This window comes from Amphiprion ocellaris, chromosome 9 (genome assembly GCF_022539595.1).
Source record: "Amphiprion ocellaris isolate individual 3 ecotype Okinawa chromosome 9, ASM2253959v1, whole genome shotgun sequence".
Classification (NCBI taxonomy): domain Eukaryota; kingdom Metazoa; phylum Chordata; class Actinopteri; family Pomacentridae; genus Amphiprion; species Amphiprion ocellaris.
The window spans coordinates 394,957-419,293 of record NC_072774.1 but is presented as its reverse complement, the minus strand read 5'-3'; the positions used below and the strand labels follow the sequence as shown (position 1 = coordinate 419,293).

General features: G+C 41.6%; 1 protein-coding gene across 1 annotated transcript; it reads left to right on the top strand.

The window, feature by feature from the left end:
- Positions 1-1,816: 1,816 nt before the first annotated feature.
- Positions 1,817-20,948, top strand: prpf3 (PRP3 pre-mRNA processing factor 3 homolog (yeast)). Its single transcript, XM_023294299.3, has 17 exons — positions 1,817-1,982; positions 7,821-7,974; positions 8,628-8,758; positions 9,543-9,710; positions 9,815-9,901; positions 11,448-11,695; positions 13,519-13,637; positions 13,718-13,905; positions 13,979-14,145; positions 14,956-15,038; positions 15,723-15,866; positions 15,949-16,048; positions 16,169-16,282; positions 16,351-16,469; positions 18,489-18,566; positions 18,874-18,929; positions 19,352-20,948. Exons 2-17 carry the CDS (start codon positions 7,830-7,832, stop codon positions 19,499-19,501), a joined length of 2,097 nt encoding a protein of 698 aa, XP_023150067.1. The 5' UTR covers positions 1,817-1,982; positions 7,821-7,829; the 3' UTR covers positions 19,502-20,948.
- The last annotated feature ends 3,389 nt before the right edge of the window (positions 20,949-24,337 follow it).

Below are 24,337 nucleotides of genomic sequence, written 5' to 3'. Positions count from 1 at the left end.
GTGATGCATTAAGATGCAATTAAATTTCCCTTCGAGGATTAATAAAGTTATTATATTATATTATTGATGGGCTTTTGCATAAATATCCTGTTTTTTCACACTTTGGTTCATTAAAATCCACATTTTTCACACTTTTTGTGCATGAACATCCAGGTTTTTGGCATTTTTTATGCATTAATAATCATGTTTTTGAGACTTTTGTGCATTAAAATACCAGATTATTGGTTTCTTTTGCAAAAATCTTCAGCTTTTTAAGACTTCTGTTGGTTAACATGCAAGTTTTTGACTTTTAGTTGCATTGATGACCAGGTTAATTTTGTGCTTTAATATCCAGGTTTTTGCAATGTTTGTGATTCAATAGTTTGGGTTTTCAGATTTGTATGTACTAAAATGATTTTCTCTGCACTTTGCTGCATTAATATTCAGGTTTGGTGCTGTTTGTGCATTAATTTCCAGGTTTTTGCAACTTTTGTACATCAATAATCATATTTTTGCAACTTAACCCTAACCCTAACCCTAACCCTGCATTAATATTCTTTTTTTGCACTTTAGATCCTTATAGACCAAGTCATTGATACTTTGATGTGTTATTAACAAGGTTTTTGAGACTTAAATGCATTAATATATATGTTTTTTTGCAATTTGGTGCAGTAATATCCCTGTTTCTGAAGCTTGTGTGTTAATTGAACCTGCATTTACTCAAAAACAAAGCAAAACTTGGCCTCGTTTTGAGTAATTTGAGGCTTAATTGTAACAAATGTCACTCACTAACCCTGTTGACCAGCATAAAGAATATTAAGATCCTTTCTGCTTTGAAATTAAAATAAGATAAGATAAAGATAAGATAAAGTTCTTTATTTCTCCCCACTCCAGGGGAAATTTACATTGTTACAGCAGCTTTATTTACAATATATACAAGGGTGAAAAAAATTTTTAACAGAAAAAATAAAAATAAAGTTTAAAAGTGCAAAGATGTGCAGTGCAAGAATTTCAGTGCAAATTTTATGGTTTGGGGTGGTAATGATATAGTCCAGTTTATGTTAACATCAGCCAGTGATGCTGATGTTGTTCAGTCTTACAGCAGATGGAATGAAGGACCTGCGATAGCGCTCTTTCTTGCAGGGTGGATGTCTCAGTCTGCTGCTGAAGGAGCTGCTTAAAGACCCCACAGTGTCATGCAGTGGGTGAGAGGGATTGTCCATGATGGATGTGAGCTTTGACAACATCCTCCTCTCACCCACCTCCTCTATGGAGTCCAGGGAACAGTCCAGGACAGAACCAGCCCTCCTGACCAGTCTGTTTAGTCTCTTTCTGTCCCTTTCAGTGCTCCCTGCTCCCCAGCAGACCACTGCATAGAAGATAGCAGACGCTACCACAGAGTCATAGAATGTCCTGAGCAGAGTCCTGCACACTCCAAAGGACCTCAGTCTCCTCAGCAGGTGGAGACGACTTTGGCCCTTCTTGTACAGAACCTCTGTATTGTGTGTCCAGTCCAGTTTATTATTGAGGTGAACACCCAGGTATTTGTATGTGTCCACCATGTGTCCACCGTGTCAATGTGTCAAAATACCAACTGCTTCACCAAGTTCTGTCATATTTAACATTTCATTTTATATCTTAGTAATGTTTTAGATCAAATGCAGAATTTAAAAGTCTAGTTACTTCTCTAAAAGCTTGTTTTAATCATTATTTCTTCTTTAAAACTGGTTCAGAAAAACGAGGACAGTTCCTTGTTTTGACCGACAGGTGGAACGAGCGGGCATTTTACTGAAACGCATGCACAGAAAAACCCACGAAGAAGAAGCAGCGCAGGTTTCTGGTTCCGGGTCGAGAGGCAGAAACGTTGTGTGAACGGTGCCACTAAACTGGAAGTTTCTCACAAAACTCCGCGGTTTGAGAGTTTAAAACCGGTTAAGCTGGACTGCTTCTGTTTGATTTCAACAACGAACCCGGACTGAAGTGGATTAAAGACAAAATCGAAGGTTTGTGAGCGTTTTCTGCAATTAATGTGTGATGTTGGCAGCGCGATGCTAACCGCTAACCGGAGTTTTGGGTTTAGCTTCTTTAAGCTCCGGTTAGCACGGTTATTTAACCGGTTTAACTCCACTTAGACCTGTATAAACTGTCAGAGGGCGGCTCTGGAGTGACTGACTGAGAATTTTTATGAGTTGAACCGCTGAATGTGGCTGTTTGTGAGGCTAAGACGTGAATGTGGTGTTTGGGTCCGTTAGAGTTAGCCTTTATTTACCCGTTAATCAGAGTTACTCTTTATTTACCCGTTAATCAGAGTTAGAGTTAGCCTTTATTTACCCGTTAATCAGAGTTAGCCTTTATTTACCCGTTAATCAGAGTTAGAGTTAGCCTTTATTCATAAAGTCTCGTCTAACATCCATGATCGATTCTGAGATAAACAACTTTATACATGATGTTAGGATCTAAACACATTAGGAGCTCAGTTCGACCCAGAAATATTAACATTTAAACCTGACGCTGTGCTGTCTCCAAAATAATGTCATCCCGCTTTGTTTCTGTGCTCAAAAAGAATTTATAAATATTGTGTGCAGGATAGTTCAACCAATAAATTATTCATTATTTGGTGATTCACAGTCAGAAACAGATGGAGAGATGTCTCCCCTAACATCCATGATCGATTCTCAGCTCGAATCTTAAACTTTGAGACAAAATTAATCAACTTTATAAGGATCTAAACACAAATCTTTACATTTTAAATGCTAATAAATCTAATAGATGCATCATTTTAAGGATAAACTTTATTGATCCCACAGTGGGGAAAGTTCACCGTTACAGCAGCTCCAAAGAAAAAGTATAAAGGCAGTGCAGGAATAGATAAGAAAAAGAAACACAGTGCAAAAATTGCAGAAAAAAAACATTATATACAGATGATTTTTTTCTTCTTATAAATATGTAGAAGATTATATACAAGAGGATGAGATATCAGTTATTGCACTGATGAGGTATCAGTTATTGCACATAAGTAGGAGGATGCGTGTCTAAAATGGGGGAAGAGAAAAGTGCAGGAGTAAACAGTTTTGCAGTTATTTCAGAGTAAAGTGAATATAAGATGTTAGACACTGTGCTCTTTTCTTATATTCTCAGTGTGTGCAGAATAAATAGACATATTATGCAGTTATTTTTATTTATGGCAATTTAAAGCTATAAACATTTGACAAGTTGTGGAAACACTGAACTCTTTTCATGCTCGATGATAACAGGAGGTTTTATTTGTCACATGTTGGTCCTGTACAGGCTGTGAAATGAAAAGCGACTGCTGGAGGCTGAGCCAAAACAATGAAAACATTCTTTAAAACAGAAGAAAACAATATAAATTACGATCAGGAAGGAGATAGAGATGCTAAAGGGCAGTTTATATGGTGTAGCTCGTCAGTCATGTGTCCAAACATCTAAGTGCTGTCAGAGATTCAGATGTTTGCTCTTCTTCATCTTATGTTGTAAGCCTTCAGCCATAGTGAATCTGTGAGCTGACTACCAGAAGATAAAAACATTCTGAGTAGCTAATAGACAGCCTAGTTGTGTTTTGATGAATTGTTTAATGATGTTTTGGAGGGCTTTGGGTTAGAATAAAAGATGAATAGATCCAGGTTTAACAACTCTTCTGGAATCATCTTCACGTCTTCAGCTCTCTGTCCTTCTATTTTTACCTGTTTAAAAAGCTGTGAAGGACCAGTTGAGCTCATAGTGCAGCTCTCCTCCTGCTGAAAGGTGAATCCACCTCCTACATGAAGACTGGAGTGATAGAACCAAGTCTGCATGGTTCGGAAGGAAACAACGTTGTGTTATTTAGCTGATTTAAACTCTTTAGTTGTGTGAAGAGAACCTGTAGTTGTTTCTGCTGTTTTTGGAGCTGAAGTATTTCCATGCAGCTGATTTCTCTTTTTGCAGACAAATCTTCCTCTCCTCTTCCTGCTCATGTTCAGGGTTCCCAGTCATCCTGGAAAATGATTGACCAATATTCCAGTCATGGAAAACATATCGAAAATGAGAAAATAGGTCAAATGTCCTGGAAACGGTTAACTTATCCTGGAAAAATATTTATTCTCCATGCATGTCTGTTGTCCCCTTATCTTCTGGGCAACATTAAGGCATATAATATAATATATATGTATAATAATAATATACATATCTCTCTCTCTCTCTCTCTATATATATATATATATATATATATATATATATATATATATATATATATATATATATATATATATATATATATATACATACATATATATATATATAGCGCTTCTCTGCTTCCAGCCGGTGCAGCGCCCCACGTGATGCCACCAGCCAATCAAATCTGCGTTTACGCTTCCAGCAGTTCTGCATCCCAGTTCTTCCAGTTGACTTTGTCGCTACGTTTAGCAAGTTTTCAGACCCCGTTAAGGACTGATCGCCTAGAGACAAATCTAGTGACTGTTAGCTGAAAAGTGTGGCTAGTGCTGGTCCAGCAGTGTGAGGGTTTTCTGTCCCGTGGGCGGCCACAGGTTCCTCTCTGTCCTCCGTGGAGTGACAGCAGAGGAGAGTTCTAGTGGGCGTGTCAGTTCCTGATTGGCTGTGAGCTGCGAGATGCAACATCTGTGATTTCAGCACAGCGAGAGTTTAACAGGGAATCTGAATGGACCACGTTTCACTCAGTAGTTCACACCTGTTTTACTGTCTGACAGAAATAAGGGAATGAAAACAACATGAGGAATTCTGTTGTATTACTATGTGCACAGATAGATGGAGAGAAGAAATTAGAGAGATTAACGACTTTTCATGTCGACTTAATCTCGTTAATTTCCAATAAAAGTAGTTGTCAACAGAGTGAGATGTGCACAGAGACCTCAGGGAAGAGGAGAATCTGGAACTATGACATGTTCATTTGAACCGCTAGCAGGGGTCAAGCAGCTAAAATAACTGAGCAACTTCTTGGAGGAGCATTTTTATTAGAATGACGTTGTTTTATATTGACCTTATTGCACTGCAGGATAAAGTTTTATTTTGATATTTGAGTTATATTTATTACAGTTTATGATGTGTTTGGGTATTTTGGCAGTGATTTTGATTTTAATTATGTCTGAGAAATGCAGGTGCCAGATGTATAAAAAATCTGAGTAGTGCAGTAAACTGACATGAAACAAAGGAAGTAGTTTTTCAGTGATTTATTGAAAATATACAAATATTTTTAAATCAATTGCACCAGAGAAAGTAAGAGAGAAGAGAAAGTTGAGTTGGAATTACCCAGTTGAACACTGTAACTCCAGTTTGTCATGCTAGTGAAGCGCTACGCTGTAATCTGTGGGTGTGTTTGCATTATTCTATCATACAGTTGTCATAATTATTTTTCATAGATAAATTACAGCCATAGACTGCACATCAAATGTCTGAGTAATAAATATAGAAACAATCTGGGTAAATGCAGATTACAGCTGTAGTAAAGAACACTTCCAAAGAATGAGGGGGACGGGAATGTATTAGTGTATGACGTGACAACGTGTGTCTCTGCTGGAAAAGTCCTGGAAAAGTCCTGGAAAAGGATTTCAGGGACAGAGTGGGAACCCTGAATATAATATATTACTACTAACCCTAACCCTATCCATCCATCATCCATCCATCATTCATTCATCCATCCATCCATTCATCCATCCATTTATCATTCATCCATGCATCCATCCCTCATCTATCCATCCATCCCTCAACCATCCATCATTCATCCATCCGTCATCCATCCATCATCCATCCATCATCCATCCATCTAGCATTCATCCATGCATCCATCCCTCATCTATCCATCCCTCAACCATCCATCATTCATCCATCCATCATCTATACATCCATCCATCATTCATCCGTCATCTATACATCCATCCATCATCTATACATCCATCCATCATCCATCCATCATTCATTCATCCATCCATCATCCATCCATCATCATCATTCATCCATCATCCATCCATCATTCATCCATCATTCATTCATCCATCCATCATCATCTATCCATCATCCATCCATCCATCACCTATACATCCATCCATCCATCACCTACACATCCATCCATCCATCCATCATCTATACATCCATCCATCAATCATCCATCATCATTCATCCATCCATCATCTATACATCCATCCATCCATTCATCATTTATACATCGATCCATCCATCCATCATCTATACATCCATCATCTATACATCCATTATCATCCATCCATCATCCCTCCATCCATCCATCCATCCATCATCTATACATCCATTATCATCCATCCATCCATCCATCATCTACACATCATCTATACATCCATTATCATCCATCCATCATCCCTCCATCCATCGATCCATCATCTATACATCATCATCATCCATCCATCATCCATACATCCATCATCTACACACCTTAATCCTCATTAGAGTTGTGGGGGGGTGAAGTCTGTCCCAGCTGACTTAGGGTGAAGGTTCACATGGACAGGTAACAGTCTATCACAGGTTCACCTGGACAGGTAACAGTCTATCACAGGTCCACCTGGACAGGTAACAGTCTATCACAGGTTCACCTGGACAGGTAACAGTCTATCACAGGTTCACCTGGACAGGTAACAGTCTATCACAGGTTCACATGGACAGGTAACAGTCTATCACAGGTCCACCTGGACAGGTAACAGCCTATCACAGGTTCACATGGACAGGTAACAGTCTATCACAGGTTCACATGGACAGGTAACAGTCTATCACAGGTTCACCTGGACAGGTAACAGTCTATCACAGGTTCACCTGGACAGGTAACAGTCTATCACAGGTTCACCTGGACAGGTAACAGTCTATCACAGGTTCACATGGACAGGTAACAGTCTATCACAGGTTCACCTGGACAGGTAACAGTCTATCACAGGTCCACCTGGACAGGTAACAGTCTATCACAGGTTCACCTGGACAGGTAACAGTCTATCACAGGTTCACCTGGACAGGTAACAGTCTATCACAGGTTCACATGGACAGGTAACAGTCTATCACAGGTCCACCTGGACAGGTAACAGCCTATCACAGGTTCACATGGACAGGTAAGTCTATCACAGGTCCACCTGGACAGGTAACAGTCTATCACAGGTTCACCTGGACAGGTAACAGTCTATCACAGGTTCACCTGGACAGGTAACAGTCTATCACAGGTTCACATGGACAGGTAACAGTCTATCACAGGTCCACCTGGACAGGTAACAGCCTATCACAGGTTCACATGGACAGGTAACAGTCTATCACAGGTCCACCTGGACAGGTAACACTCTATCACAGGTTCACATGGACAGGTAACAGTCTATCACAGGTTGACCTGGACAGGTAACAGTCTATCACAGGTTCACCTGGACAGGTAACAGTCTATCACAGGTTCACCTGGACAGGTAACAGTCTATCACAGGTTCACCTGGACAGGTAACAGTCTATCACAGGTTCACATGGACAGGTAACAGTCTATCACAGGTCCACCTGGACAGGTAACAGTCTATCACAGGTTCACCTGGACAGGTAACAGTCTATCACAGGTTCACCTGGACAGGTAACAGTCTATCACAGGTTCACCTGGACAGGTAACAGTCTATCACAGGTCCACCTGGACAGGTAACAGCCTATCACAGGTTCACATGGACAGGTAACAGTCTATCACAGGTTCACCTGGACAGGTAACACATGAAGATGTTTCAGTGATAATTTGATTGATTAGCATTAATGACTGATGTCACTAACGTGATGGTAACGTGATGCTCACGGGATGCTAACGGGATGCTCACGGGATGCTAACTCTGCAGGCCTGGAGTATGTCTCTTCCAAAGCGGGAGGTGGAGGAGTTGAGGCCGTGGGTAGAGCGAACGGTGAAGAAGGTTCTGGGTTTCTCTGAACCCACCGTGGTCACTGCAGCTCTGCACTGTGTGGGGAAGGGCCTGGACAAAAGGAAGACCACAGGTAACTCACCTGGACACTGACGTTTACCTGAAAACATGTTTAAGGAAGGTTCAGAACCTGACGCCACAAGTCCAGAGTTTCATTAGAACGTCTGTGATCATCATCAGTCTGTACTTATCCCACAGTGGGGACATTTATGATTTAAAACAACAAAGGTAATTTACGTGTCAGGAACACCAGTACAACACTAAAAATATAGAATATATATTATATAATATAGTAAAAAAATATGCATAAGTACTGTTAATATGGTACCGATTCTTTAAAGTTATCTACCTACATGTGGAAATCCAGATGTTGCACAGATTCCTTTAAATGTGAATTATAATGAAATCTAAATCTAAGTGATGACATGCAGATTCTTTCATGATTAAATATTAAATATTCATAATTCACAGGTTTGAATGTGTTGCTGTTGCAGCAGAGGGAAATACCTCACCTTCAGGGAAGATGTTGAATCTTTACCAAGGTTACAGAGGTTACTGTCTGTAATTAATATTTAACTGTCAGGCTTTAAAATCCCCTAAATGTCTTCAGGTTAGAGCAGAAACCAGCTGAGTGTTCAGACTGATCAGGTGTTTTCTGCAGGTAAAGCCTCTGAAGATCTGTTTTATTTTTGATCTAAAGGTTCCTTATTTCTGCTTTTCCTTCAGACCAGCTGCGTCCATTCCTCGATGACTCTGCTGGAGGTTTCGTCGAGCGTCTCTTCGAAGCGCTGGAGGAGAGTCGCATCGCTCGTGGAAACAAAGGAGGAGGAGAGAAGAACCGCAAGAGAGACCTGAAGGTAATAAAATCCGTGTTTAATTAGGCTGATCTCGTTAAACCTCATGTTGAACCTTTAAAATGAACAGCATATGATTTCTACGAATAATCAGGAAGTGTTAATTACTCTTTCACTTTGATTATCATGTGCGATGTTACTCTCCTACTTCAGTAGTACTTCTTGCTCTTCTGTTCTTATGTTAAGATAAACTCTATCGTTCCCTTATTGGGTAAATTTTAGAGCATTTTGATCCAGATGAGGAATGATGAAGAAAATACCAGATCTTTACAGGTACTTACCGTCATTCCATTTCCCTCGGTTATCCACAATTCTTTTATCTTCTGTTATCAGCTACTGTCTGTCAGATCCCCTCTTACCTTCTGTTGTCACACCGTTGCTATTTGCAGTCGTTTATCAGACCCTTGATTAAATTACCGTTTTGTTGTTATTGTCTTACCTTCAGTCACTGATGAGCACCCATTAATCACTGTTCACCCTGTATTTACCTCCAGCCCCTCCCTACCCTCTGATCCATCCTCTACATCCCTATAAAATGTTCTGGGTTAACTAACCTTTGCAGACTGTGTCGGTAAATCCACCATATTATCGGAAATACCAATAAAACTACAGCAAACTTTGAAGGACCAAGAGTGAAATTCCTTCAGCACCGGACAGCAAATACAGAAGTACAGGGTTATATCTACAGATATTCACATCCTTCTTCTGGGATGAATTTGGATTTATTTCACTGACACATATGAAGTCAAACGGCACAGCCTTAACTTTCTGTTGTGGTCGGACTCAGGACGTGTTCGGAGACGAGCCGGAACCAGGCGTCATGTGGGAACCTCCCGAGTCGGTTGGAGGGACGACAGCGAAGAGGAAACGAGTTCCTCGCTTTGAGGAGGTGGAGGAGCCGGAGGTGATTCCTGGACCTCCAGCTGAGAGCCCCGGCATGCTGACCAAGATGCAGGTACAGAACCGGCAGTCCAGTTCCGCAAAATGAGGAGCTGGTCTGTGAGTGACGGTTCTATAAGTAACCCTAACCCTGCTAAGGTTCTGGTGTTCTACCAACAGATCAAACAGATGATGGAAGCCGCCACCAGGCAGATAGAAGAGAGGAAGAAGCAGCTGAGCTTTGCCTCCTCCGTCCCTGGAGCCACAGTAAGTAGTCCTCCAGTTACTACTGTAATCTGATTACTGAAGCTCCTCCAGTTACTACCGTAATCTGATTACTGAAGCTCCTCCAGTTACTACAGTGGCCACGTTTACATGAAGTTTTTTAATTCGGAATTATTAATTCGGAATTAAAGTTTTGTGCTTTGCGTTTACATGGAAATATTAATTCTGAATTAAGGTTTACATGGACCGCACGTTTATTCCCCTTCCTTAATGCCGCTTTAACGCTTGGGCATTGGAAAGGATTCTGATTGGACAGGGAGTGGACGTGACGTATCACTGTTTACCGGAAGAAAACAAACTCCATTTGCTGCGGCATTTCTTTTCCCCAACAACATGGAGGAACAACTAACAAGCACGCTTTACGCTTTGCTTTTTATTGTCGTTTTGAAACAGCAACTCGACAATGGCGTACTACTTCTGTTGCGTCACTTGAGAAGGAGAAGAGAGATAGAATACCGGAGAAGGAGGCAGACGACCAAGCTGTGTACGTCGCTACGTCATCGCTATGAGGAGCCAAGCATGCGCAGAATGACCGGAATTAACTAAAGCGGAATTAACTGTATACATGAATAGAACATACACAGGAATTAGTTTATTCGGAATTAACATTGGAAGAAACCATGTAGTTTATTCAGAATTTATTTTTTAATTCGGAATTAAGTGTTTCCAAGGAGATTTTAAAGCAGAATTAACTTTAATTCCGAATTAAAGAGGAATGAAATGTCTCATGTAAACATGGCAACTAATCTGATTACTTATGCTCCTCCAGTTACTACAGTAATCTGATACCTCTAGACCTGTACTATAGTACACATATATAGTACCAAACAGATGTAAACTCCCTCTTCCTCCTCCTCTTCCTCCTACTCCTCCTCTTCCTCTTCCTCCTCCTCTTCCTCCTACTCCTCCTCTTCCTCCTCCTCTTCCTCCTACTCCTCCTCTTCCTCCTCTTCTTCCTCCTCTTCTTCCTCATCTTCCTCTTCCTCCTCCTCTTCCTCTTCCTTCTACTCCTCTTCCTCCTCCTCTTCCTCTTCCTCCTCTTCTTCCTCATCTTCCTCCTCCTCTTCCTCCTACTCCTCCTCCTCTTCCTCCTCCTCCTCCTCCTCCTCCTCTTCTTCCTCCTCTTCCTCTTCCTCTTCCTCCTCTTCCTTTGCCTCCTCCTCCTCCTCTTCCTCCTCCTCTTCCTCCTCCTCTTCCTCTTCCTCCTCTTCTTCCTCCTCTTCTTCCTCATCTTCCTCTTCCTCCTCCTCTTCTTCCTCCTCCTCTTCCTCCTCCTCCTCTTCCTCTTCTTCCTCCTCTTCCTCCTCTTCCTCTTCCTCCTCCTCCTCTTCCTCTTCCTCCTCCTCTTCCTCCTCCTCTTCCTCCTCCTCCTCTTCCTCCTCCTCTTCCTCCTACTCCTCCTCCTCTTCCTCCTCCTCTTCCTCCTACTCCTCCTCCTCTTCCTCTTCCTCCTCTTCTTCCTCCTCTTCCTCCTCTTCCTCCTCCTCCTCCTCCTCCTCCTCCTCTTCCTCCTCCTCTCCCCCTCCAGTCTCAGATTGACTCCCCTCCAGTCTCGCGGCTCCTTGGCAGCTCCTCTGGTGCCTCCTCCATCGCTCCTTCTCAGGCGGCCAGCTTCATGAACGATGCCATAGAAAAAGCCCGGAAGGCGGCGGAGCTGCAGGCCCGGATCCAGTCCCAGCTGGCCATGAAGCCCGGCATACTGGGAGTACTGGGAAACAGCGGGCCTCACAACCTGGTGGCTCTGGCTAACCTCCACGCCATGGGCATCGCCCCGCCGTGAGTTTATGGATGGAAGCTTTATTTTATCTCACCTACAGCCTCTAAACGCAGCATCTTTAATCCAGGTTTCCTCTGTCAGTCTCTGGGTTAGAGGTGAAGTTTTATTATGTTATATGTACTATATGAGGACCCACTGATTATCAGGAGTTAAATTATATTATATACTTATATGTACTATATTAGGATCTACTGATTATCAGTTGATCATTATTCTGTATATTGCCTGCTGTTAACGCTAGTCTGGTTAACGTCAGCATTTTCCTCTCTAGCACAGAGACAAGTTGGAAAAACTGAATAAGAAGCACAAACATCACCAATAATCAGGACATGAAGCCATGTCTGGAAACCACTATACATACTAATTATTATTATTTATACTAACCCTACTAGTTAATAATGTTTAGGGATGTGGACCTCTTTAAAAAGTCTTTTTGCTTTGGACCTTCTTCTGATAAAGGCCTTCTAGCCAAACCACTAGTCAGGCAGCACTTTGTTATTTATCTAACTCAGTTTTTCACTTATTTTTCTACTAATCCAAACATTTTAGTCTATTTTTTTTATCACCTCACTTCCTACTGTATTTTCGCGACCATAAGGCGCACTTAAAAGTCTTAAATTTTCTCCAAAATGGACGGAGCACCTTATAATGCGGTGCGCCTTATGTGTGCACTGAGTTCCAAAATCTGTAAATGTTGTTGTTTGACTTTGATGAGCTCCGCTTGACTGACTGAGAGCATTTCCTGCCGACACGCTGCTTATATAGAGAAAAGGAGGACGTGACAGAGGACAGCATGAGAACGTTAAAGGGGGAAGTGTGGGCGTGAAAGAAGACGCTAAAGGCTGCCCCCAGTTGGTATATAGTGCTGGTATTTGCATTATGCAAAACAACATGGGTTTGGCGTCACCGTCCCTGTTGATCTGTGACTCCATGCGCGTCCATCTCACAGCCGCTGTGAAAAACCAAGTGCAGCAAATGAACTCGGAGCTTGCTATCATTCCGGGAGGCTTGACGAAGGAACTCCAACCGCTGGACATCGGTGTAAACAGGGCGTTCAAAGTGAAGTTGCGAACGGCGGGGGAGCGATGGATGACAGATGGCGAACACAGTTTTACTAAGACTGGGAGGCAGCGCCGGGCGAGTTATGCCACAATTTGTGAATGGATTGCGGATGCTTGGGCTAACGTGTCTGCTTGCACTGTTGTTCGAGCTCTCGCAAAAGCTGGCATCATTTATGAGGAGCCGCACGGCAACGAGACTGACTCTGACAATGACGAGCGGGAACCTGGCGTGTTCCATGGAGAACTAGCCCAGCTGTTCATTTCGGATACAGAAGATGAGGACTTTGATGGATTTGTGAATGAGGATTGATCAAAAAACAACGTGAAAACATTGCTAAATACTTCAATAAAGTACAACTGAACTCAGTTTTGCTGCCTTTTTTAAAACACACGCTAGCATGCATGTTTTAAGCTAGTACAGGTATGTTTTACCTGCCCATGCTCTATAATCCGGTGCGCCTTATGTATGTGTTAAATACAGAAATAGGACCCAGAACTGAGACTACGCCTTTTAATACGGTGCGCCTTATGGTCGCGAAAATACGGTAATTGTTTTCTCGTTTTGCTCTTATTTTGTGACTTTTTCTGCTTCATGGTGTTTATTTTCGCGGTGTTTCCTCGCTTCCTGTTTTTAATGATTCTGTCATTTAGAAATAGTTTATAGTCGTTTTTCTTCTATTGTATGAAATAAAGCTGTGTATTGGTTAAGATCTTACCTATCTTTATTTACTCACTGCAAACATGAACGTGTTCATGTGCAGAAAAGTAGAAATTAAGGAGGTGAACAAGCCGACGCCTCTGATTCTGGACGAGAAGGGCCGAACAGTGGATGCCAGCGGGAAGGAGGTGGAGCTCACACACCGGATGCCCACACTGAAAGGTTTGATTCATACGACAATCACAGAAACACTCCGTCTGTTCTGCTTCTGGTCCTCCTCAAGCCGACTCTTTCCTCTTCAGCCAACATCCGAGCGGTGAAACGGGAACAGTTCCGCCAGCAGCTGAAGGAGAAACCCGGAGACGACCTGGAGTCCACGTCTTACTTTGACCATCGGGTTTCCATCACGCCGGCTCAGCGCGCCCGACGGGGCTTCAAGTTCCACGACCAGGGCCGCTTCGAGAAGATCGCTCAGAGGATCAGGACTAAGGTGGGATGTAAAACCAAACTATCAGCCGTCGTCTCGTACTGAGTTTGTTCATCACGTTTGTTCTCCGGATCAGGCTCAGCTGGAACGGCTGCAGAATGAAATTGCTCAGGCGGCCAAGAAGACGGGAATCCAGGCGTCGACCAAACTGGCTCTGATCGCCCCGAAGAAAGAGATCGGAGAAGGAGAGGTGCCCAACATCGAGTGGTGGGACTCGTACATCCTGCCCTCCAACGTAGACATGTAAGAAGCTCTTCATGGTCTTTAATGATACCTTCCTACTGCCATTCATTCCACTCTAGTCTGATTTAAGATGGACTCTATTGTTCCCTGATTGGGGAAGTTTTACAGCAGTTTGATCCAGATGAAAAAATCAGGACTAGAAACAAAAAAGTACATTAAAGCTAAGAATAAACCTAAAATAAAGACAGTGCACCTTTTATAGGCTCAGATGAATAATGGACAGATAGGACGTGCACAACCGTACTTCATCTGTTATTTATCTTCTTTAGTTTTCAGTTACATGCTGTTTTTATGAATACACATTTTAATTAGTTCAGAGTATAATAATAAGGGTTAGTTCAGAGTTGTCAGGTAGAATTCTGACATTAGGTGACTGTAAGCTGTGATATTTTTAAATAAAGTGGAATTCTGTGGGAAAGAACCAATGGATCTGCAGAGTTCTGGTTAAATCTGGAGTTTCAATGACGGTTCATGTGCGACTGTTGCACTTTAATACGCTATTATTAATATTATTACTTTATTATTAGTGGTGCATTTATACAGAATAGTTGTTTCTGCTTTTCTCTTACTGAACTTATAAAGTTATTGAGAGAAGAGGGCCGTGTTTATGTGATGCTGCTGTACATTAACAGGAAGCTCCCTTATTTTCATTTTTATTCATGCATCACGTTTAAATCGAGTTCTTTTCTGAGCAGCATCAGAGTTTCAGAATTTCCTTCATAAAGTTCTGTCTTAAACACAGATGATGATGTTTGTATCTGTGAAAGTAACTATAAATCTAACGAATATTTTCTCTTTTACGTCCCAAAGAAACCCCGACACTAAATTTGAAGAGTTCGATCTGTTTGGTGTGACCAACCTGGTGGAACATCCGGCTCAGATCAGTCCTCCAGGTGAGTCTGTAGGATTTATGACAAATAAACTCATCCAAGAAGCAGAAATTAGAGCTGCAGTCATCAGCAGGAAGAAGAGCAGCTGTGCACGTATGTGTGCAAGTTTGCTAAAACCAGCTTGTTTGACGTAAATGTGATTAAAACTCCTTATTTCAGTCTCCAGTACCTGATAGAGACCAGAAGCTTCTGTGAGGCGTTTAGGGAGCGTCTGTAAATAGGAGTGTTTTATTCATATTAACTTCTAGGAGATGCTCTACACTCAGAATTTTCTAGGAGGTTACCAGGAATATAGCTCTGTTTAATCAGAAAATACAATAAAAATACAGTCTCTTTAAAATCAACACATATTTATGAGGTCAGTGTTGATCTGCATCACCAGGATTATCATTTATAATAAATAAATATAATAATAATTAGAATTGTGCAGTTTTTGTCAGCTGTAGGAACTATTTGTCCCCAGGAAATTTTTTTAATTGATTTTTTTCATGCGGATGAACTTTCCTAAAAAAAAAAATTACCCAATTATTCTAGAGTAATTCCGTCTAGAATAATCAGTTATTAAAGCCATCTGGTGATAATTCCTGTTCTCTGTCTTCATATATAAATAAAACTAAACATCTGCTGCAGTGTGTCTTTAATGGTGTTTATTAATATCAGTCACAGTAAACCTGTTTTCATTCTCAGTGGACACAGATAAACCGGTAACGCTGGGTGTCTATCTGACCAAGAAAGAACAGAAGAAACTCAGAAGACAAACACGAAGGGAGGGTCAGAAAGAAGTTCAGGAGAAAGTCCGTCTGGGTCTGATGCCTCCCCCAGAACCTAAAGGTAGGAACTAATCCCTGCAACTGTAGTTTATTATAACCCCACATTAAACAGACTTTCATCACGTCTGGGTTCATTTCCTCAGTGCGAATCTCCAACCTGATGAGAGTTTTGGGGACGGAGGCGGTTCAGGATCCCACCAAAGTGGAAGCTCACGTCAGAGCGCAGATGGCCAAGAGGCAGAAGTCAGTGACGCTCTGTTTGTTCAGCCTTTCTTGTTAAATATTCATTCCTCTGTTTCCTCGTCTTTGGTTGTTTTTGTTAATTTCTTGCACCGATCCTTATAAAACAGTTTTTTCCTGCAGGGCTCATGAGGAGGCGAATGCAGCTCGGAAGCTGACGGCAGAGCAGAGGAAAGAGAAGAAAGTGAAGAAGTTAAAAGAAGACCTGACGGACGGTGTTTACATTGCGGTGTACAGGTTGGTAGAAACAAATCTAACGCTGGATACAGCTGTCTCTGGGTCTCATTTAGTCCCTTCTCTTCCAGGATCCGGAACCTGCAGAACCCTGCTAAGAAGTTTAAGGTGGAGGCCAACGCCAACCAGCTGTACCTGACAGGAACCGTGGTTCTGCACAAAGATGTCAACCTGGTGGTGGTGGAAGGAGGTAAATAGATCTCCATCAGTCAGAGTTCATTTCTAGAGTCCTGTACAGCCCAGAGGGAGACCAGAGAATAACTTAGAATCAGCACAGGAATTCAGAGACAGCAGGAAAATACACAATAGAAATATAAACAGCAGTAAAACACACATCTGGAAGAAATAAAAGTCATCAGACATCACCGTGCTGCTCAGTATTAAAGCTGTTTACACAGGAAAGGTTAGAGCTCTGATTCAACCACACCTACGGGTCAGTGATGGAACCTGTGGTTCTCCAGGGAACATGTGGCCACCCCAGGGTTTAGATTCAGACACTGATCAGACCTCAGAGCTTCTTTGGTCCTTTAGAGTTTAAATCTCAGATAAACAAGACAAAGCTTTAAAATCAATCAGAGTTTAAAGAATGCTGGAATGGAGGCGGTGGAGAGGAACGGACCAGAGAGGATGGACGACGAGGATTGGAGACACTGATATAAAATAATAATGATAATAACGATGATAATAATAATGATAATATTAATGATAATAATAATAATGATGATAATAATAATAATGATAATGACAATAATAATAATTTCAGTGGTCCAGTCTGGAGCTGATTAAAGCAGGAATAACGTTATTTAAGGTCAGTACGGGTCAGAAATGTCTGGACTTTGGATAAAAGACGTAGAAAGAAACTTTCTTTGACTCTGGGTTAGTTTATTAAATATCACTCTTAGTGTTCTATATGTTTCACACATCTTTAAATCTATATCTTAAATCTATAAAAAGGTGGAATAACTCGGTGTTTCTGGATCTGGAAAATTGTGAAAGTTAAACGAACATATCTTTCTTTTATTTTTATGAGCCACTATTTTCTGTAAGTTTACTTCCTCCATGATCAGAGATTATTGATTGCTGTAAAATATTCCAGATTCTGGATCAATGAGAGAAACTTTCAGCCTTTTATCTTCAATAGTTCCTCACATGTTATTGCTCAGATTGGAAATTAAATCTATTATCTTTAAAAGTATTTGTTTTGAAGCTAAAAAATTCACAAATGTCTTCATAAATATCTGTGTTTTATGATCAGATTGATGAAATGAAGTTAAATATTCAGCATCATAATCAATAAGCATGTTAACTGTAAGTAATTATTGTTATTGTCAGATAAACTACACTAGATGAACATTGGACAAGACGGAGTCAGAAAATATTCAGCATTTTTACACAATAAATGTTAAAAAGATAATAGAAGTGATCTGTTGTTAGCTATAATTGATTTTTACCAACTTATCCTCTCTGCTCTGACAGTTTACTACGTCTAGTTTCATGTTTTTATCCAGAAAATATCAGAAAATGGTAGAAAATTATGTCAGTGTTCCATAAAGATTAGACCTCATTCAGCAGCTATCAGCCAAGTTCCATGTTAACTAGATTCTAAAAATAAATAATGATGCCAGAATGTGGTTTATTTAGTGAAACTTTGAAGTTTTTATCATCGGCTCTAAGCATCTTGTTGTGTTGGACGTTTCCTGGACGGATCTTTTGTCGTTTTCTCATTATTTTCTGCTCTTTTGGACGTTTCCTAGACAAATCTTTGGTTGCGTTATTATTTCTGCTCTTTTATTCTAAGCATCTTGTTGTGTTGGATGTTTCCTAGACGGATCTTTGCTCTTTTATTCTCAAACTCATTCATCCACCAACTCTGGGTGATTTTCTAGACAGATTAGAGCAAATCATTTAAAATTAATATTTACTTTGTGTAGCTGTGTTTTACAAAACATTGTTGATTTATTATTTATCTGGGAGATTTGGGATATTTTAAAAAGAATTTAGGACAGAAAAACAGCAGATCTGGAGCTTGATGTGCTGCTTTGTTCTGTTCTACTAAATACTGTTTATTAATCATTTCTTTATTGTTATTAATGTAAAAGGAGCTGCAGAATGGATAAAACATAAATCTAATGTTAATAAACCCGTTTTAATACATTTCTTCTTACATTTCTATTTTTTAAAGTCTAAATATGTGTTTTTCTGTTTTTAGGCCCAAAATCCCAGAAAAAGTTCAAGAGGCTGATGATGCACAGAATCAAATGGGAGGAACACAACAGCAAACGAGACGGTGAGACGGACACTAATAACTGGAATGATTCTTATTAAATCATCTTTAATAGGTCAGTAACAACCAGAATAATCCGAATATTATTATTAAATCATCTTTAAAATGTCAATAATAACCAGAATATGATTATTAAATCATCTTTAAAAGGTCACTAATGTGCAGAATTTAAAGCAGAAGCTGCAGATAAATAATAAAAGAAGAAAAGTTAAATGACTTCAGTGTTTTTCTTCAAACGTTCCATGTTTCCAGGCTTGCGATGGTGAATTCTTCATCACTAACTGTTTTCTTTCCATTTCTTCTGCATCAGATCCAGACGGCGACGACGACACCAAGAGGAACAACAGGTGCTGGTTGATCTGGGAGGTGAGGCTTTCTACATGCTGCTTCTAGTTTTACTGCTTTTTATTCTAAATATTTTCCTTCCACCAGCATTAGTCTGAACATGAGTTTCCTTCGATGAGCTCCTGGACTTCTTTAAAAGCACCGTCCTCCTCACCTTTCTGTCTTTCTTTATGCTTTAGAACAGCTTTTCTTTCTTTCTAGTTCTTTCTGTTTTTCTTTTTAACTATTTTAATTTGTTTCTTTTTTATTTCTTTCTGGTTTTCTTTCCATCTGTCTTTCTTTCAGTTTCTTTATTTCGTTCTGTTTTTCTTTCTTTCCACTATTTTCTCTTGTTTTTTGCTTAATTTCAGGCTTGGTTTCTGTTTTCTTTCTAGTTTTCTGACTGCCTTCCCTCCTTCATTATGTGTCATTAATAATAATAATAATCCGTCTGGTCTCTCCAGGGAACGGCTAAAGAGCGAAGCTTCGGGGAGATGAAGTTCAAGCAGTGTCCTACGGAGAGCATGGCCCGGGAACACTTCAAGAAGCACGCAACAGAACATTACTGGGACCTGGCGCTGAGTCAGAGCGTCCTGGAGCCAACGGACGACTGAAGCTGGAGGAGAGCTGATCGTCCTTCTGGTCCCCTGAATTCACTCCTTCCTTCCTCCCTTCCTCCCTCCCTTCCTTCCTTCCTTCCTTCCTTCCATTCTTCCTCCCTTCCTCCCTCCCTTCCTTCCTTCCATTCTTCCTCCCTTCCTTCCTCCCTTCCTCCCTCCCTCCCTTCCTTCCTTCCTTCCATTCTTCCTTCCATTCTTCCTCCCTTCCTTCCTTCCTTCCTTCCTTCCATTCTTCCTTCCATCCTTCCTCCCTTCCTTCCATCCTTCCTTCCTTCCTTCCTCCCTTCCTTCCATTCTTCCTCCCTTCCTTCCTCCCTCCCTTCCTTCCATCCTCCCTCCCTTCCTCCCTTCCATCCTCCCTTCCTTTCATCCTCCCTCCCTTCCTCCCTTCCTTCCTTCCTCCCTCCCTTCCTTCCTTTCTCCCTTCCTTCCATCCTCCCTCCCTTCCTTCCTCCCTTCCTTCCATTCTTCCTCCCTTCCTTCCATCCTCCCTCCCTTCCTCCCTTCCTTTCATTCTCCCTCCCTCCCTTCCTTCCTTCCATCCTTCCTCCCTCCCTTCCTTCCTTCCTTCCTTCCTCCCTTCCTTCCATCCTCCCTCCCTTCCTTCCATCCTCCCTCCCTTCCTCCCTTCCTTCCATCCTCCCTCCCTTCCTTCCATCCTCCCTCACTTCCATCCTTCCTCCCTCACTTCCATCCTTCCTCCCTCCCTTCCTCCCTTCCTTTCTTCCATCCATCCTCCCTCCCTTCCTTCCATCCTCCCTCCCTTCCTCCCTTCCTTCCATCCTCCCTTCCTTCCTTCCTCTCTTCCTCCCTTCCTTCCATCCTCCCTCCCTTCCTTCCATCCTCCCTTCCTTCCTTCCTTCCTCCCTTCCTTCCATCCTCCCTTCCTTCCTTCCTCTCTTCCTCCCTTCCTTCCATCCTCCCTCCCTTCCTTCCTTCCTTCCTCCCTTCCTTCCATCCTCCCTTCCTTCCTTCCTCTCTTCCTCCCTTCCTTCCATCCTCCCTCCCCTTCCTTCCATCCTTCCTTCCTTCCTTCCTCTCTTCCTTCCTTCCATCCAAGGAAGGGCTTCCTTTCTTCCATCCATCCTCCCTCCCTTCCATCCTTCCTCCCTCCTTCCAGACCCTCTATGCTGACCGTCGTTCCTCGGTGGATCCCCCAGAGACGTGAACACTATCTGTGTGGATCCGGCTGTTTGTCGGCTTCTCTGATGTTTTCCTAGGAGTGATTGAATGCCGTCTGATAGATTGCGTGACGATTGTGTTAAGAGCAGAAGAACCTGCGCTGATGATAAACGGTGAACAAACTCGTTGAGACTAAAGCTGAAGGATGCGAGGTGACGATGTTGCAGAATTTAAAAGTTCCCCGTTCAGTTTTTTGTTTTCAGAAACGAACTGTTTGTAACTCGACAGTCAGAGGAAGAAATAAACCAAATCTAACCGACTCAGTTCTTTATTTAGAGCCATGACGATCAATCGATCCGGTGTCAACTGTTGAATATAATAATAATAATAATAATAATAATAACACATTATTATTATTATTATTAATAATAAATGTGTCGCTTTGATGAAAAGTTTCTGTGATTGCTGAATTTTAAATATTGTCTGGTTTTATTCCTCTATGACCGGAAACTGAATCATTCCAGCTCCAATCAGCAAATCTTTACAATTTGTTTGATTATACAGCATAAAATCAGGATATTTCTAAAGTCATTTGTGAAATTTTAGCTTCATTTATTAAATATATTCAGAGATTTATTTTAACAGACTTCCATCAGGTTTATTCTCTTATTAAAACAACAACATGTGACATGTGTGAACTATTAAAGATAAAAACCTGAAAGTTTCTCTCTTCTTTCTCATCATGTTATTATTGATCTACTGTCTAATATTCCAGATTCTGGATCAATGACATGATGAAAAATAAGAGAGAAACTTTCAGGTTTTTATCTCTAATAGTTCCTCGCATGTTGTTGATTTAACGAGAGAATGATAAACCTGATAAAGTGGGTCAACGGACAGATTTTTAAAAATGTTTATGAAGCTAAAATTTCACAAGTATCTATAAATATTGATGTTTTACGAGAAAAGGGTTTAAAATCGGGATTTAAATCGGGGATGGAGAATTTTATTTCCACACTAACAGAACAAACTGCTGACATTGGAAAAGATGAAGTAAATCTATTCCTGATCCAAGGAGTTCCTGTGAACTGTCATTGCTTAATCAACTAATCTTTTCAGATCAAACTTAATTTGACAATATTGTTGTCTGAAGGAGCTGAAACTAATTCATATTTTCATTATTTTGTCTTGTAAAATGTCACACAAATGTCAATCTGTGTTTCCAAGCTCTGCCAAAGTGTTGAAAGTTTATTCCAAATAGGAATGAACTCCAGTTTCATGTTGTAGATGTTAGTTATCTCCTGAACATTACTGCACATAAATAAAGCTTCAGAAATGACTCCTTTAATGGTGGACTATTAAATACAGCAGCACAGGTTCTGATGGTTGATTCGGGGGTTTAAGAAGCTCTAAATTCAACGATTTCAGGTCCTTAAATGTGAATATTTTCTGGTTTCTTTCCTCTGTGACAGTGAACTGAAGATCTTTGGCTTGTGGACAAAACAAGGCATCTTAAACACTAATGTTCATTTTTACAGAGCTACAGATTAATTGATTAGTTGTTGATTAGTAGTCATCCATCCATCATCCATCCATCCATCATCCATCCATCCATCCATCCATCCATCTTCTTCCTCTTATCTGGGGTCGTGGAGGCAGCAGGTGAAGCAGGTCATTCCAGACGTTCCTCCTCCCAGCAACACTTTCCAGCTCTTCCTGGAGGATCCCGAAGCGTTCCCAGGCCAGATGAGATATATAATCCCTCCAGAGGGTTCTGGGTCTACCCCGGGGTCTCCTCCCAGGAGGATGTGTTCAGAAAACCTCCAAAGGAAGTCTCCCTGGAGGATCTGAATCAGATGTCCAAACCTCCTCAGCTGGTTCCTTTAGAGGTGAAGGATCTGCAGCTCTACTCTGAGCTCCCTCTGGATGTCTGAGCTTCTCCCCCTATCTCTAAGGCTGAGTCCAGCCACCCTACAGAGGAAGCTCATTTCAGATGCTTGTATCCGTGATCTCCTTCTTTGGGTCACTACCCAGAGCTCATGACAATAGGTGTGGGTTGGAATGTAGATGGATGGTAAACTGAGAACTTCTCCTTGAGGCTCAGCTCCTTCTTCACCACGACGGTTTGGTACAACACCTTCATTACTGCTGACGCTGCACCAATCCTCCTGTCCATCTCTAGCTCCATTTTCCCATCACTCATGAACAAGATCCTGAGATACTTGAACTCCTTCGCTTGAGGAAGCAACTCCCTCCCAACCCAGAGGGAGCAATCCACCGGTTTCCATCAGAGAACCATGACCTCGGACTTGGAGGTTCTGATCCTCATCCCCGCCGCTTCACACTCGGCTGCAAACTGCTCCAGTGCTGCTGAAGGTCTGAGGAACCAACAGAACCACATCATCTGCAAAAAGCAGAGATGAGATCCTGAGGTCCCCAAACCGGACCCTCCTCACCCCAGCTGCACTTTGAGATCCATGAAGACCACAAACAGGATCCAAGACAAGGGACAGCCCTGGAGGAGTCCAACACCCACTGGAAACGAGTCTGACTTTGTGCTGAGTATGTGGACACAGCTCTCACTTTGGTTGTACAGGGACCGAATGGCTCGTATCAGAGAGCCTGGTACCCCATAGTCCCTCAGTACCCCATAGTCCCTCAGTACCCCATACTCCCTCAGTACCCCATACTCCCTCAGTACCTGATACTCCCTCAGTACCTGATACTCCCTCAGTACCCCATACTCCCTCAGTACCCCATACTCCCTCAGTACCTCATACTCCCTCAGTACCTCATACTCCCTCAGTACCCCCCACAGAAGCCCTCAGGGGACACGGTTGTAGGCCTTCTCCAGATCCACAAAACACATGTAGACTGGCAGGTCAAACTCCCATGACCCCCTCAGCAGCTCCGATCCACTGTTCCATGACCAGGACGGAATCATTGCTCCTCCTGAATCCGAAGTTCAACAATGGCAGGGTTCCCACCCGTCCTGGAAAACCTGGAAAATGATTGACCAATTTTCCAGTCATGGAAAACATATGGAAAACATATGGAAAATGAGAAAAAAGGTCAAATGTCCTGGAAACGGTTAAGTTATCCTGGAAAAATGTTTATCCTTCATGCATGTGTGTTGTCCCCTTATCTTCTGGGCAACATTAAGGCATATAATATATATAATAATATATATATAATAACGCTTCTCTGCTTCTAGCCAGCGCAGCGCACCACGTGACGCTACCAGCCAATCAAATGTGCGTTTCCGCTTCCAGCAGTTCTGCAACCCAGTTCTTAATTTCCAATAAAAGTAGTTGTCAACAGAGTGAGATGTGCACAGAGACCTCAGGGAAGAGGAGAATCTGGAACTATGACATGTTCATTTGAACCGCTAGCAGGGGTCAAGCAGCTAAAATAACTGAGCAACTTCTTGGAGGAGCATTTTTATTAGAATGACGTTGTTTTATATTGACCTTATTGCACTGCAGGATAAAGTTTTATTTTGATATTTGAGTTATATTTATTACAGTTTATGATGTGTTTGGGTATTTTGGCAGTGATTTTGATTTTAATTATGTCTGAGAAATGCAGGTGCCAGATGTATAAAAAATCTGAGTAGTGCAGTAAACTGACATGAAACAAAGGAAGTAGTTTTTCAGTGATTTATTGAAAATATACAAATATTTTTAAATCAATTGCACCAGAGAAAGT